At 50.8% G+C, this 14,420-nt stretch overlaps 1 protein-coding gene across 2 annotated transcripts in view; it reads right to left on the bottom strand.

Moving 5' to 3' along the window:
* Positions 1-14,420, bottom strand: part of sema5ba (sema domain, seven thrombospondin repeats (type 1 and type 1-like), transmembrane domain (TM) and short cytoplasmic domain, (semaphorin) 5Ba) — a 49,158-nt gene that overhangs the window by 5,532 nt on the left and 29,206 nt on the right. For both annotated transcript variants that reach the window (XM_037488041.2, XM_037488039.2), the window contains exons 5-17: positions 11,557-11,619; positions 11,295-11,393; positions 10,991-11,204; positions 10,278-10,563; positions 6,254-6,389; positions 5,936-6,143; positions 5,463-5,670; positions 3,167-3,284; positions 2,518-2,702; positions 1,906-2,049; positions 1,660-1,807; positions 1,303-1,528; positions 834-1,046 (exon numbers count right to left, since the gene is read on the bottom strand). In XM_037488041.2, the coding sequence (XP_037343938.2) occupies positions 834-1,046; positions 1,303-1,528; positions 1,660-1,807; positions 1,906-2,049; positions 2,518-2,702; positions 3,167-3,284; positions 5,463-5,670; positions 5,936-6,143; positions 6,254-6,389; positions 10,278-10,563; positions 10,991-11,204; positions 11,295-11,393; positions 11,557-11,619 (2,248 nt within the window). The remainder of the gene's footprint in view (positions 1-833; positions 1,047-1,302; positions 1,529-1,659; positions 1,808-1,905; positions 2,050-2,517; positions 2,703-3,166; positions 3,285-5,462; positions 5,671-5,935; positions 6,144-6,253; positions 6,390-10,277; positions 10,564-10,990; positions 11,205-11,294; positions 11,394-11,556; positions 11,620-14,420) is intronic.

The following is a 14,420-nucleotide window of genomic DNA, read 5'->3' as shown; positions in this document are numbered from 1 at the left end:
GTGACAGGTTCACAATACCAACGTTACCTTTTCAGGTCAGCTTCTTATAAAGGGACTTATAATTAAACTATGACTCACTGACTCACACACACACACACACACACACACACACACACACACACACACACACACACACACACACACACACACACACACACACACACACACACACACACACACACACACACACACACACACACACACACACACACACACACACACAAATCTATATTGCCTCCGTCCTTCTCTAATCTCATCATCAATTACTATTTGCTCGTTCTCTCCCATGTCTGCGGCTCCTTGTCCTCCCCTCCCCTCCCCTCGTCCTCCCCTGCGTCCATGGCGACGCCCCTGGCGGCACACGGCTCTCCTGATTGGCCGAGGGGGGAAGTAGACCTAAAGGCCTCCTGGGGTCTCGTGTATCAGCGGCCAAGCATTTAATTGCAGATGTAAGTGTGAATGCTTAATACTCATTGAGGTTTATCTGTGTGTGTGTGTGTGTGTCTCTCTAATAAGTGGTTCCTGTCGGCGAAGCACGCTGTAGTCAGCTGATCACACAGAGATGGAACTTTATCAGGACTTTGCTGCAGCTGCTGCTTCATTAGCTAATGAAACTAATGAGGCAGCATTGACCTTCCTCTCTGCACAGATCATATTTATGAACACACTGAAGAAGCCAGAAGCTGTGGAAACAACAGATATATATACAGTATATATATATATATCTTCTATCGTGCAACGCTTTGACAGATATGAAATCATTTGTCATTGTCACTTATTCCTAATAATGAGCGTGACTGGGCGCCGTTAGCGTTAGCATTAGCTCCTCTCACCGGGACACGCCTGGACATTGCAGTCCTGGTACTCCACAGGTGACCCCCGGCAGGCCACGGGGGGGCTCTTCCCCTCCGGCCCGGAGCAGCTCCTCCGGCGGGTCCGGTAGCCTTTGGAGCAGCTCTGAGAGCAGCTGGACCAGGTCTCCCACGACGACCAGCCGGCCCCGCCCACCCTCACCAGCGGCGTCTTCAGGAGCTCCTCCACAAGCGCTGCGACAGGACGGACAAAGACATAAATATGCAGTGTGTATACACGTATACAAATACACACACATATCACACACATGCACACAGCAGCCAGATCGCCCCGTCCGTCGTGAAACTACCTGTCAATCATAACGATCAATAAGTAAAAAAGTCATTTCAAACGTAGATTTTATTCTGATGTCCAATAATTCTATGATCCACTGAGTTAGCTCCAACCTTGGCGACCTCTGACCTCAGCGACCTCACGGCGGGGACTCACCGTCTGTCTCGCAGGCCGCCGTGCCGTCGTTGGGGCAGAAGCGCGTCTCCACCTTCCTGCGTCCGATCTGCAGCTCGCGGGGGTCGGACAGGTGAGCTCGGCACAGGTAACGCATCCTCTGCTCCTGGCGGGCTCCACCATGCGTCACGTTGACGGGCATCCAGGGCGTCCACGGCGTGCTCCTCTTTACCTCTGGACACGCCTCCAAGTGGCAGGCCTTGTAGTCCTGCGGGTAGGGGGGGAAGGGGGGGGCTCGTGACTGACCTTCTGGGTCTTGATTCAGGGTATGATTACTAATTACTACGACAAAGAGAGCGTTGCCATGACGACAGGGGCCGCTTAGGCCCCGCCTCCTACCAGAGCGCATCCCGGGCAGCTGTTTCCGTTCTCACAATTCCGGACCCTGGAGTGGACCCCCCCGCCGCACTCTGTGCTGCACTTGGTCCAGGACCCCCACGGAGACCAGAAGACGGGCTGGGGACAGGAAGTGCCCTCATTGCAGAACCTGAGGGGGGGGGGGGGACAAATGAATCCACAACTAAGCGTGTGTCTGACGGATGAAGGATGAAGGCTTCGTCTCTCCGCTCATCGCCTGATGATCACCTCTCGTCCCGGCTCGGCCCCACGCACACACGGCCCCCGTGCCGCGGCGACGGGTTGCTGCAGGACCGCTGTCGCAGCTCGAAGCCCGTGCCGCAGGTCGTGCTGCACTGTCCCCATGACGACCACGGCGTCCAGCATCCGTTTCTACGGCAACAAGAGAGCGACACAAACTGGTCACAAAGGAGGAGGCTCTCTGAGGCCCTTTAAGGGTCATTGTGGTCATCAACAACACACACACACACACACACACACACACACACACGTCGGGTCACACTTCTGCAAAAGGTACAATTCAATTTGGGCAGTGTGGATTACACCTCCGAAGGGGGCGGAGCTGGACGGTTCCCTCTGATGAGGTGTCACTGGCAGGGGGGTGAGACCAGAAGCATCCGTTATTCTGTCATCACCACCTGCTTGGTTGTCTTGGTAATAAGGACAAAAAGGTCTAGCTGGAGATGGAGAGCTTCTCTCCTGGTCGTTCAGAACACATGTTGACCCCCGATGACATCACGGTGCGTTGATAATCTGATTGATTATCCACATTATAACTTATGAAAACTCATATTGCTTCTTTATTATAATCCTAAATGTAAATATTGTAAACATGGTCACCTGGAGCAGTTGGAGACCTCGATGGCGGGCCCTTCGCAGTTCCTGCCTCCGCACCGGGGGGCGGGGCTGTCACATGACCTGGAGCGACACGAGCAGGAGCTCACGCCATCCGCTCCGTCGTCGTTGTTGCAAGGTTGCCATGGCGCCCAGGGCCCAAAGCCGCCGTTGGTTGTTTGATTACGCAGCTAAAAAAACAGAAATAATAAAAAAGGGTGTCTCCAGTCGGATCATTGTCATGTAGGGTGAAGCATGGACTGTGTATATGAAGTGAACGTTGTCATGGTGACAGTTTATGGAAGATGTTTTAGCCTTCGAGGGAAGATTGTACATTGTCATCTTGTAAATCTTTCAAAACCAGTGAACAGGAAGTGACCTCATAAGGTATGAGGAGGCCGTAGAGACGGCGTATACGTCTCTGACAGAGACCTGTCAATCAGTGTGTAGCCCCGCCCTAAAGAATCTCCTGCTTTATGGTCTGTTTGACTCTAAATGGACCATCATTCACTAAATGAACATCATGCTGTATTGAAGAAGACCTGAAACTATAGACTGAGACCATAAAGTCATGTTTACAATGTTTACTGAGGGAATAAATCAATCGTGATGAGGCCGATCACTGTGACACGTGACAGATGATATCATCACTTACCGGACACACGGAGATGTTCTGCTTCCACTGGCTCATGTTGGCGCTCTCCTCCAGCGTGGTGCAGCGCCGCTGCCTCGAGTCCCAGCCACAGTACGGGTCCCTCGCCTCCAAGCACAGCCTGGGGAGAACGTTTAGCGTTGACATGACTTTACCCGTTGTGCTGATCCGATACTTCACTTTAGATATATTTCACTTTAAAATGATGGCTGTACCGTACCTTTACCTGCATGATGAATATTAATAGAAATATCTCTCTGCTGTGAGGAAGCAGTAATGAGGACTCTGCTCAGCGGAGAGGAGGCCGCCCTGCGCTAGTAACGTTAGCTTCACCGCTAACGCTACTAGCGCTCCTCTTCCTCCATTCATACAATGCGTTATTCTCATCTCTCACATGAGCTTTGACAAGTCTGCAGGCAGCAGGCGGGTAATTAACTGATTAAACCCCCCCGATGGACTCGCGTTGACCCCCACATCGGCCGGGGGGGTCCACTGGCCGCTTTAAACAGTCGACCTCGTCCTTTAATGAGATATGATCATCAGGGGTGAGGAATTATGGATCTTAATCACAACGGCACGGTTATTATGTATTTATATATTTATTCTGGAGGCCCGGTCCTCTCCCGGCGGTGGGAGGGGGGTCTGCTGGTGATGAATGGGAGAACCAGAGAACTCCTGCTAGCACTCAGCGCTAATACGTCCCATTAGGACCAGTCGGGAGAAGAAATAAATGAGAAGGAAAGATGGCGCTCTGCCAAACAAGTCCTCCTCCAACGAAGATCTCCCTGGAAACCAGGAGCTGCTTCTGTGTGGCTACAAACAAATAAAAGCATGGCCTCCTCATTAGATAGAGGAGGAGGAGGAGTCTGGAGGAAGAGGAGACAGTCTCAATATCGTGACCTGAGGAGGATTCTGAACACGTCCTCCTCACCATCATCATCATCATCACAACAATCAGCAGGATAGTTTGCAGAGCGGAGGAGCGGCTCTTAAAGCAAAGCCCTTCTGAGAGGACATTTTATTCTGTGTCCATTCACGCTGACGTTTGTGTCACCCAGCCACCGCCCCGTGGCTCCTCTCCACACAAAACACACATTTGTCCTTTTCCAGGCTCTCCTCATTTATTCGGTTCCTGCTCCTCCTTCCCGACACTATTCATGATTTCCATGTTTCCAGCAGCCAGAAAGAGCTTCAACTTCCACTTGAATGTGAGCAGAAGGAGTTGGAGGTCAGCGGCGTAGAAGCGCGCTGATGGATGCAGCTTTTGAGCTAAGCTAGCGGGATCAACCTGATGGAGCGATAGCAGCGCCGCTGTTAGCCACAGGTGACGACTGGCCAGGGTCGAATAGAATTAGCGCAAAGGACACACACATGCTGCGGCATTCGTCTCACTAAAAGGCCACGGATGGGCGTGTGTAGGAAAGCTTTTACTCCGGTAACAGACGAAGACGTGAGCGTTATTCTACTCTGAGTCGATCAATGCAGCAAACCTGCCGTTAAAAGCTCTTCAACCAGATTAAATCCTCTCGGACTGCAGCGGCCTGAACAAGCACACGCCACATAGACATGATGTCATCACAGCGCCCGGTGTCAGCTTTCAGTAAAACACTGATGACGTCACAGATGTTTTTTAACAATCTAGTGCTAGCTAGTGAGGTTAGCGGCACCGCTAACAGAGGTTCACTTCAGATACTGTGGGATCCTACGGGGCTAGGGTTGCCAACCGTCCCGTATTACCCGGGACATCCCGAATTATGGGCAATTTCGACCGCTAGCAGCACCCCCCCCCCCCCCCCCCTGTCAGCCCGCGAAAGTGTCCCTGATTTGGGGTTGGGAGAGTTGGCAACCCTATACGGGACCTTCCTTCGTCTCCTCACATATGACACCTCAACACGTCCTCCTCTTCATCTCCTCCTCTTCTCACAATGAGTCAGAAGACACCTGCCCCCCCCCCCCCTCCGACTGAAATCATCTCAGCTTCTCTCTATTCATGTCCCCCCTCTCTTCTTCTGGATCTCACCCGCATTGTGTTACATGCAATGGCCTCCTGGGCTGTGTGTGCGCGCACCAAGTGTCTGAGTTTTGGTGTAGCTGACTCATCAGGCAGTTCTTCTTTATGAGAGCTCAACACACACACACACACACACACACAGTGTGAGAAAATGCACTTATTGTGAGTCGCTTTGGATAAAAGCATCAGCTAAATGACATGTGATGTAGTTGTCTCACTGACAATGGACTGCACCTCTCCTAGGTGGAGCAATCCTCACATGGATGTTTGTCAATCGGTAGGACTCACGTCTCCGTCCTGTAGGAGGAACACCTCTCCAGCGGGATCTTCAGGACTCGGTCGTTCAGCCCGACGAAGAGCGACCTGTCGCTGTGCAGGATCTGCAGGCTGAGGATGGGCTCTCGGGCCCCCGTCGGGAGGACCTCCATCTCCTCCAGGTAGCAGCCCTGGAGGTTCTTGTTGGGCGTAGCCAGCGCCTTCAAGATGGTGCCGTATTCTGATTGGACGAGAAGCCCAGACATCAGAAAGGTCACGCGAATAAGTCACCAAAACATGAATATAAAATAGTGTTATTATGCTTAACGTTAAGCAAACATGGTCTCAGTGTTTTTGTGGGAGAAAAACATCAAGTTGGTTATTTCAGTTATTTCTGAGCGTTGAAACGATTTAGAAGAATGTTCTGGATCCTTGTAATTAAACATCAAAGGGATCTTTATCTAATCTGTTAATATGTATCATCATTCATTTCTACATGCACTGACCTGTGCTGATGTACATGACGTGGTACAACGTGTCCATGCCCTGCACGATGTCCACCACCAGGCTGGAGAAGCGCACGTCGTCCTGCATGACGAGCGGGTCGGTGGACTCTGGCTGCACCACGTCGTTCATCAGGTAGAGCCGCTGGGCGTCCTGCAGGCTGCGCTCAGTCAGACCCTCGTTGGGTCCCTTGTCCTTGATGGTTCCACACTGGGGGTGGGGGGGGGGGCATTAAAAACAACAACAAAACGCACTAGCTGCCATTTTCAAGACGTCCGTCGCAGCCGGCCTCTGATTGGCTGGAGACGAGCTGGACTCACCTGGAAGTTGTGAATGGGGTTGGGGGTGGGCAGCCAGGTGGAGCGGGGGTTCTCCTGGGAGCGGAAGGGCCCATTGAAGGCCTGCGTGATGGCGCTCAGGTTGAAGGCGCACACAGCGGACGCTGCAATGCTGTTGCTGTGGGTGGGGGGAGGGGGGGGGGGTAAAGACGTTAGGTCAAACACAACATCCAGATTAGATGTCACATGTGGAGCCTTTCATGGAGGTAATACATAGAGGCCTTATCTCCTATATACCTCATCTCCTACAGACCTCATCTCCTAGAGGCCTCATCTCATCAGTACGTAAAGTAAAAGTAATTATGAAGCAGATTGGTTCTATTCAGAGTTCTGCATAGTTAATAAATAATACAATTTAATTAATTACAATTGACAAGGATTAAAGTCTGGTATACACAATGATGTAATGACTCTACTTCTCTCTTGATTCATTCCCTCAGTAAACATTGTAAACATGAGTTTATGGTCTCAGTCTCTAGTTTCAAGTCTTCTTCACAGGACGTTTCATTTCACGAGTTGATGACGACGGCCATCATGCCACATTGACCCTCCACAACCATCGAGTGATGTCACGATGACGACGCCTTTGAGCTTTAACCCCCCCCCCCCCATTCGCCTCCCGCCTCATTCTCCCTCGATGGAAGACGCGACCCGGAGGGGCTTGAACCCTCTCGTTCCTCTGAGAAGAAGTAATGAATCACTTATCAGAATGATAAGAGTATGGAGGGGGGGGGGGGGGGGGGGGGGGCATATAAGGAGGCTGGTAATTAGTTAGTAATACAGGTCAGGCAGGATGACAGCCCTTAATGAAAAGCCCTGGACCTCTGAAGTATGAAACTCCTTCTCCACAACTGCTCAATGATAGCACGATCCCTTCCTCCCCTCCTTTCCTTTTCTCCTTCCCTCGTGTGACGCTTGGTCCTTGGACCAGACACATGTAAGCTCCGTTAATGAGGAAAACTAGTGTTACAGGTCCTCGTCATCTAGGAGCCATCAAAGTGCATCATGGGAAATGTACGACCTGTTGTTGACTAATATTCGATTTAAAGACATCTGAAAATCACGTGATTTTGCTTCCTGAGAGGACAAAATGACTCCAGACCTCAGGGATCAGGGATCAATACCTCCAGACCTCAGCCATCAGGGATCAATACCTCCAAACCTCAGCCATCAGTAGGGTTGGGCATCGTTTGAATTTGAGCGATTCCGATTCCGATACCGATTCCTTGTTTCGATTCCGGTTCCCAGCGATTCTCGATTCCGATTCTTTTAAGAGGCAGGGTCAAAAAAGTTTAAGTTTAAGATATTTTAAATGAGCTAGCTAACCAAGGGTCTTTCTGAAGGAAATAGTCTGACCTTCTCCATCAATGTTAATTCTATGAACTTTTTATTAACTTTACTATGAATTTCTAACAGGGCTGTTTTCACCTACAATATGAATATCAAACTATGAACTTGAATATTGTATAAACATTATAAATAACAGGGGTACACTTTCCTCCAGAGAGCTTTATTTTTGAAACCTCACAAAAACACATTTACACGTGAGTGTATGATACTGCAGGTACTTAAACGTTACCTTGCTCCCACTGATGGACGAACCCTTAGAATCAGAGGAGGCAGCGCGTCAAACACGGGGCACACGGAGGGGGGGGGGGGGGGGGGGGGGTCGCGCAACTCTCCCAACCTCAAATCAGGGACACTTTCGCTGACGGGGGGCTGCTGGCGGTCGACGCGGGGAGTGCTAGTACAACCTTTTTTTTCTTTGCAGCGCCAGCCTCACGGCTCATTTTAACAGAGAGGACCGCTCCGCTCGGGCCACCCGGCACCCGCGCGCGCACTCGTCTGATGCGTCACAACTTCACAACAACCGGGAGTTTTTTGCCAAGTTTTCGGTTTGTTTCGAAAAGTGTAACCACACTTTGGACCGCCGACGCGCTATACATGTTCGATCGCGCTGTTACGCCAACACTTCCGGTGGACGCTTCTTCGTTGGTGTTCAGCGGTTTCTATTTCCGGTCGGCGCCGGCGGACTGAGAATCGAAACAAGGAATCGAATTTTAAACTTTTGAACGATACCGGGTAAATCGCAAAGCTAGTTCCGATTCCATTCGATTCTCGATTCTCGATACCCAACCCTAGCCATCAGGGATCAATGACTCCAGACCTCAGCCATCAGGGATCAATGACTCCAGACCTCAGCCATCAGGGATCAATGACTCCAGACCTCAGGGATCAATGACTCCAGACCTCAGGGATCAATTACTCCAGACCTCAGGGATCAATGACTCCAGACCTCAGGGATCAATGACTCCAGACTTCAGCCATCAGGGATCAATGACTCCAGACCTCAGCCATCAGGGATCAATAACTCCAGACCACAGCCATCAATACCTCCAGACCTCAGGGATCAATGACTCCAGACCTCAGCGATCAGGGATCAATGACTCCAGACCTCAGCCATCAGGGATCAATGACTCCAGACCTCAGCCATCAGGGATCAATGACTCCAGACCTCAGCCATCAGGGATCAATGACTCCAGACCTCAGCCATCAGGGATCAATAACTCCAGACCACAGCTATCAATACCTCCAGACCTCAGGGATCAATGACTCCAGACCTCAGCCATCAGGGATCAATACCTCCAAACCTCAGCCATCAGGGATCAATGACTCCAGACCTCAGGGATCAATGACTCCAGACCTCAGCCATCAGGGATCAATGACTCCAGACCTCAGCCATCAGGGATCAATGACTCCAGACCTCAGGGATCAATGACTCCAGACCTCAGCCATCAGGGATCAATGACTCCAGACCTCAGCCATCAGGGATCAATACCTCCAAACCTCAGCCATCAGGGATCAATGACTACAGACCTCAGACATCAATGACTCCAGACCTCAGCCATCAGGGATCAATGACTACAGACCTCAGACATCAATGACTACAGACCTCAGACATCAATGACTCCAGACCTCAGCCATCAGGGATCAATGACTCCAGACCTCAGCCATCAGGGATCAATGACTCCAAACCTCAGGGATCAATGACTCCAGACCTCAGCCATCAGGGATCAATACCTCCAAACCTCAGCCATCAGGGATCAATGACTCCAGACCTCAGGGATCAATGACTCCAGACCTCAGCCATCAGGGATCAATGACTCCAGACCTCAGCCATCAGGGATCAATGACTCCAGACCTCAGGGATCAATGACTCCAGACCTCAGCCATCAGGGATCAATACCTCCAAACCTCAGCCATCAGGGATCAATGACTCCAGACCTCAGACATCAATACCTCCAAACCTCAGTCATCAGGGATCAATGACTCCAGACATCAGCCATCAGGGATCAATACCTCCAAACCTCAGCCATCAGGGATCAATGACTACAGACCTCAGACATCAATGACTCCAGACCTCAGCCATCAGGGATCAATGACTCCAGACCTCAGCCATCAGGGATCAATGACTCCAAACCTCAGGGATCAATGACTCCAGACCTCAGCCATCAGGGATCAATGACTCCAGACCTCAGCCATCAGGGATCAATGACTCCAGACCTCAGCCATCAGGGATCAATGACTCCAGACCTCAGCCATCAGGGATCAATGACTCCAAACCTCAGGGATCAATGACTCCAGACCTCAGCCATCAGGGATCAATACCTCCAAACCTCAGCCATCAGGGATCAATGACTCCAGACCTCAGGGATCAATGACTCCAGACCTCAGCCATCAGGGATCAATGACTCCAGACCTCAGCCATCAGGGATCAATGACTCCAGACCTCAGGGATCAATGACTCCAGACCTCAGCCATCAGGGATCAATACCTCCAAACCTCAGCCATCAGGGATCAATGACTCCAGACCTCAGACATCAATACCTCCAAACCTCAGTCATCAGGGATCAATGACTCCAGACATCAGCCATCAGGGATCAATGACTACAGACCTCAGACATCAATGACTCCAGACCTCAGCCATCAGGGATCAATGACTCACACGTTGGTGGTGAAGATGCCGTAGAGCAGGTCCTGCTCGGGCAGGTAGAAGGTGCTCTGCAGCTCGTTGTAGTAGAAGGGGATCTCCCCGGAGCGGGAGCAGTTGAGGCGGGCCTTCATGAAGGTGGTCCAGGTGTCCTCCAGCAGGAAGCGCCCCCCCACGTCGTTCTTGCAGACCCGAGCCACGCGGGAGTAGACCGTCCTCCCACAGTCGTGCTCCACCGCGTTCTCCCGCAGGAAGAACAAGGTGAAGAGCCCGATGTCGTAGGCCGAGATGAAGTGAGGCTCTGTGTGTGTGGGGGGGGGGGCATCAGAGCATTATTAATATTGTTATTATTGTTGTTATTATGCATGAGACCCAAAGGTATCATTTAATTACTGTAAATAAAGAGCCAGCATTCAATGCAACAACGTAGCATCCATAAGGTCAGAGTCGGTGTTGCCATGGTGAATGTTTGTAGAACATAAACATGAATAAAGACGCTACATATGAAGACTAGAGGGAATTATTCCACAGGGTCTCTCTGACTGTGATTGTGATGCATGATGGGAAACCGGTGGATTACATCCACAACCCCCCTCCTCGAACTGGAGACACACCCCAAAACAATATATGTATATACGTATATCTCGATATATATATGGATTGCTTCTGATAAGCGACTGATCGCTTGACGATCATAGTGATTTGTCTCCCCCCCCCTCCCTCAGTACCGTTGAGCCACTTGGAGTTGTACTGCGCCGTGCGGAGCGGCGGCATGCCCCCCAGGCTGCGGTAGATCACCGGGTCGCGGCCCGAGAAGTCGATGACGGTGGCGGCGTACAGCTCGCCGCTCTCCGTCACCACCGCCGTGGAGTTGTGGCGGGGGTCGTAAGGGCAGCGCGCCACGCCGTTCACCCGCTCCAACACGCTGCTCATGTTGCCCACCTGGGGAGGGAAGGTGTTGGGGGAGGAGAGGGTACGGTAGGAAAAGTTACATCTCCAGCTGGTCCCCCCCCCCCACACAGGTGTCCTCACCTCTCTGGTGATGCACATCGGCTGGAAGGCATTGGTCCCACAGGTCATCACCTCCGTCTTGTTCACCAAAAGGACCCGGATGTAGTTCTGACAGTCCGTCTGCACGGGGGGGGGGGGGGTCGAGGAAATAGTTTAGACAATTTATCACACCTGAGAGGAGGCGTCTGACCGCCTTCTCCTTTCCCTTGCCCCCCCCTCCCTCCCCAAGGGTGTAGAAGAGCTGCTCCTCCCACGAGGCCCCCCCATGTTGTGATGGAGGTACCTCTGTTTTGCCTTTGCTCTGACAGGACCGCCTGGTCTCCTCGTCTGGTGCCCACTCCGTCGCCTAGGAAACACAGAGGAGAGATGACAGAGGGTTTTGGGGGGGGGCGGCCGGCCGAGTCCTTCGGTTACACAACGCCGAGCGGTGAAAAAAGGCTTCTCCCTCATTGCTGTGGGTTTATTGTGTAAACATGGCGGCGGGCGCCATTAGCATGTCAATGGACCCCATCCTCTTCCTCCCCCCTTCACTAAGTTTGCACCGCTTCCAACCGGACAGTTATGTTACGTTTGTGTGTGTGTGGCTCAAGAGGGATGCAGGGGGGGCGCACACACACACACGCACACACTGCCAGCAGAGCTGCACTGGCTCATGTTGAGAGGGTTTGAGAGATGTTGCTCTTCTTTGGCACAGAGTGTGTGTGTGTGTGTGTGTGCGTGTGTGTGCACGGCGGCCTCCTGCTGGGTATCACTGGACTGGTTTTATTACTCTTCCTCTTGTCTAAAGTCTGTCCGTCTGTTTGTCTTCATTCCTGTGATAATAATCACAATAATGACTATAGATTGTAATAATGATTATTCAGCTCTAATGAATCCCATTGGTCGGCCAGTGGGATGGACATGTGACCTCAAGTGGATCGCTCGCCAACTGAAGCCAACGGCGAGGCGACGGGAAACTGGGTCAGTGTTCCAGGAGGAGAAGTCAAACAAAGGAACAAAGCTGAAGGGGGCGATGGAGTCAGTGCTACTCCACCACGTTCATTTAGTGAGCCCCCACCAACAAGTTACAACCTCTGGTCCTATGAGTGAAGCCAAGCCACAGACCATATATGGTTACTTCCTGTTTAATCATACAAAACAAGATGGCCACGGGCTAAACGGCGAACTAGAGACTGAGAATGACATCATGACGACCACGCCCCCTTTGCCTCATCCACACACACTCTCACACTCACTCTAAACACCCCCCCGGAGCCGCCCTTCACAAAAACACTGCTCCCGACAGGATGACGTCACAGGCTGATATAGACGCCTTCCACATGACTCATGGTGGGGGGGGGGGACATCTACCCCCTCATGCATCCCCTGCTCCTGCTCTTCCAATAATGATAGTAATAATACTAATAGAATAATATATAAACAGGAAGTGTGAGAGGAATACTTAAATACTAGCCTTTAGCTTAGCATAACGACTAGAAACAGTGCAGTTCAATCATTAATGATTAGTCATTTAATAAAAACACTTTTTCATGATGTGTAAAACAGCGCCCCTCTAAACGCCAAGCGTGATTAACCAATCAGGTGAGGCTGAGGCTTCGCAGTATGTCATCAACGTCATTGGATGACAACCTGGAAGACGTCTGCTGAAATGATGCTGGGCTCCAATAGTTCACCCGACCCGGTTTTCTGCCCCCCCCCCCCCGCCCCCGTAAAACGTACACAGTGTAGAGGTTGTGTCTCACTTCCTCGGAAATGTCCCCCCCGCCACTGAGACAGAAGGTCCCGCCACGGCTTTTATTGTGAAAGGTAGGAGCAGAGGTCCCGGCCAAAATAAATTAACATTCTGTGCGAGTGTTTCTGACTTGAAAAACTAGTTTGGAAAAACATACCGGCTCCGAAACATCCAATAACCAATGAGACGCCAGGATGACCTCGTCTACTTCTTCCACACAAACGCCCCCCCCCCCTTGTCCCCCCCCCCCCCCCGAGGACACAATGAGAATATCCTTCTTCAAGCAGAAAAGACATGAATTCTTTATGTGCGAATGAAATGGCAGAAAACACAATTAGCAGCAGGAGAAGAGGATTCATGAGTCGAGCCGCAGGACCACGGAGGCTGAGCCGGAAAATGAATTCTATTTTTACAAGAGACAAAGAAGAGAGGAGGCAGACATGGGGGGGGGGTTGGGGGGGCGGGGGGGGGGGAACCTAATGAAGGAAGGAGAGTCGGTGTACTGAAATGTGGCGCTGTGTTGATAAGAACGACGCTGCGCCTGACAACTAATTATAACTGGTGGATATTGTAAATACAGCGTGTTGAGGGGGGGGGGGGGGGGGGGAGGAGCTGTCGGCCATCTTGTTAAGAGAGCAAATTCATTTTCAGAGGAGTTTAATGTAGGAAATGTGTTCCGAACAGTTCGGCTCATCGTTGAATAACTTCTGCATAGTTGTTGTTTCAGTGCTTTGTGGTGTTTGTGTTGCTGTCAAGACACACCTTTTTAGACCCTACTTTGACTAAAACACTAGCAAACCGTAGCACTAACAAACGATAGCACTTAAATTGTACTTATAATGGCACTTTTCTATAACATGTTTTGAAACTGCTTATTTAATGAAAAATGTACTTTCTTGTTACTTGTTCTTCTGAGTTTGTATCTCTACGGTTGAAATGCACTTATTGTATTGTCGCTTTGGATAAAAGCGTCAGCTAAATGACACGTGATGTAATGCTGTTGTTTGTGGGTCCTTCCTTCGTGTTGGGCTGAACTTCGTTCTACTTAGATGTTGATGTTTGAATGTGACTCTCATCTTTCATGCTCCTTGTGTTCCAATGCAGATGAATGGATGAAGGGACGGTGAAGGAATGAATGGATGAAAAAAAGAGGATTAAACACCCACATGTTCACATTTACTGCTGCCAACTCGCAGTTTATCTGCATAACCACAGATGGAAAAAAAGAGGGTCTCTGCCCACGTGCGCTCTTCAGACGTCATCTTAAATATACGTGAACGCGTGCCCGTTGTCAACAGAAATGTTCTTTATCTCCTTTCACTCTTTAACTGTCAATTAAAACTGTTCCTACCCTCAGGTCCCTCAAAGGTCTGCTGGTGCCACGTTGTGCAGAATTCAACAGGTGTTTAGGTCTA

Source organism: Pungitius pungitius, chromosome 10 (genome assembly GCF_949316345.1).
Source record: "Pungitius pungitius chromosome 10, fPunPun2.1, whole genome shotgun sequence".
Taxonomy (NCBI): Eukaryota; Metazoa; Chordata; class Actinopteri; order Perciformes; family Gasterosteidae; genus Pungitius; species Pungitius pungitius.
Note: the sequence above shows the minus strand (reverse complement) of the source record. Positions and strands in the feature narration are given on the sequence as shown.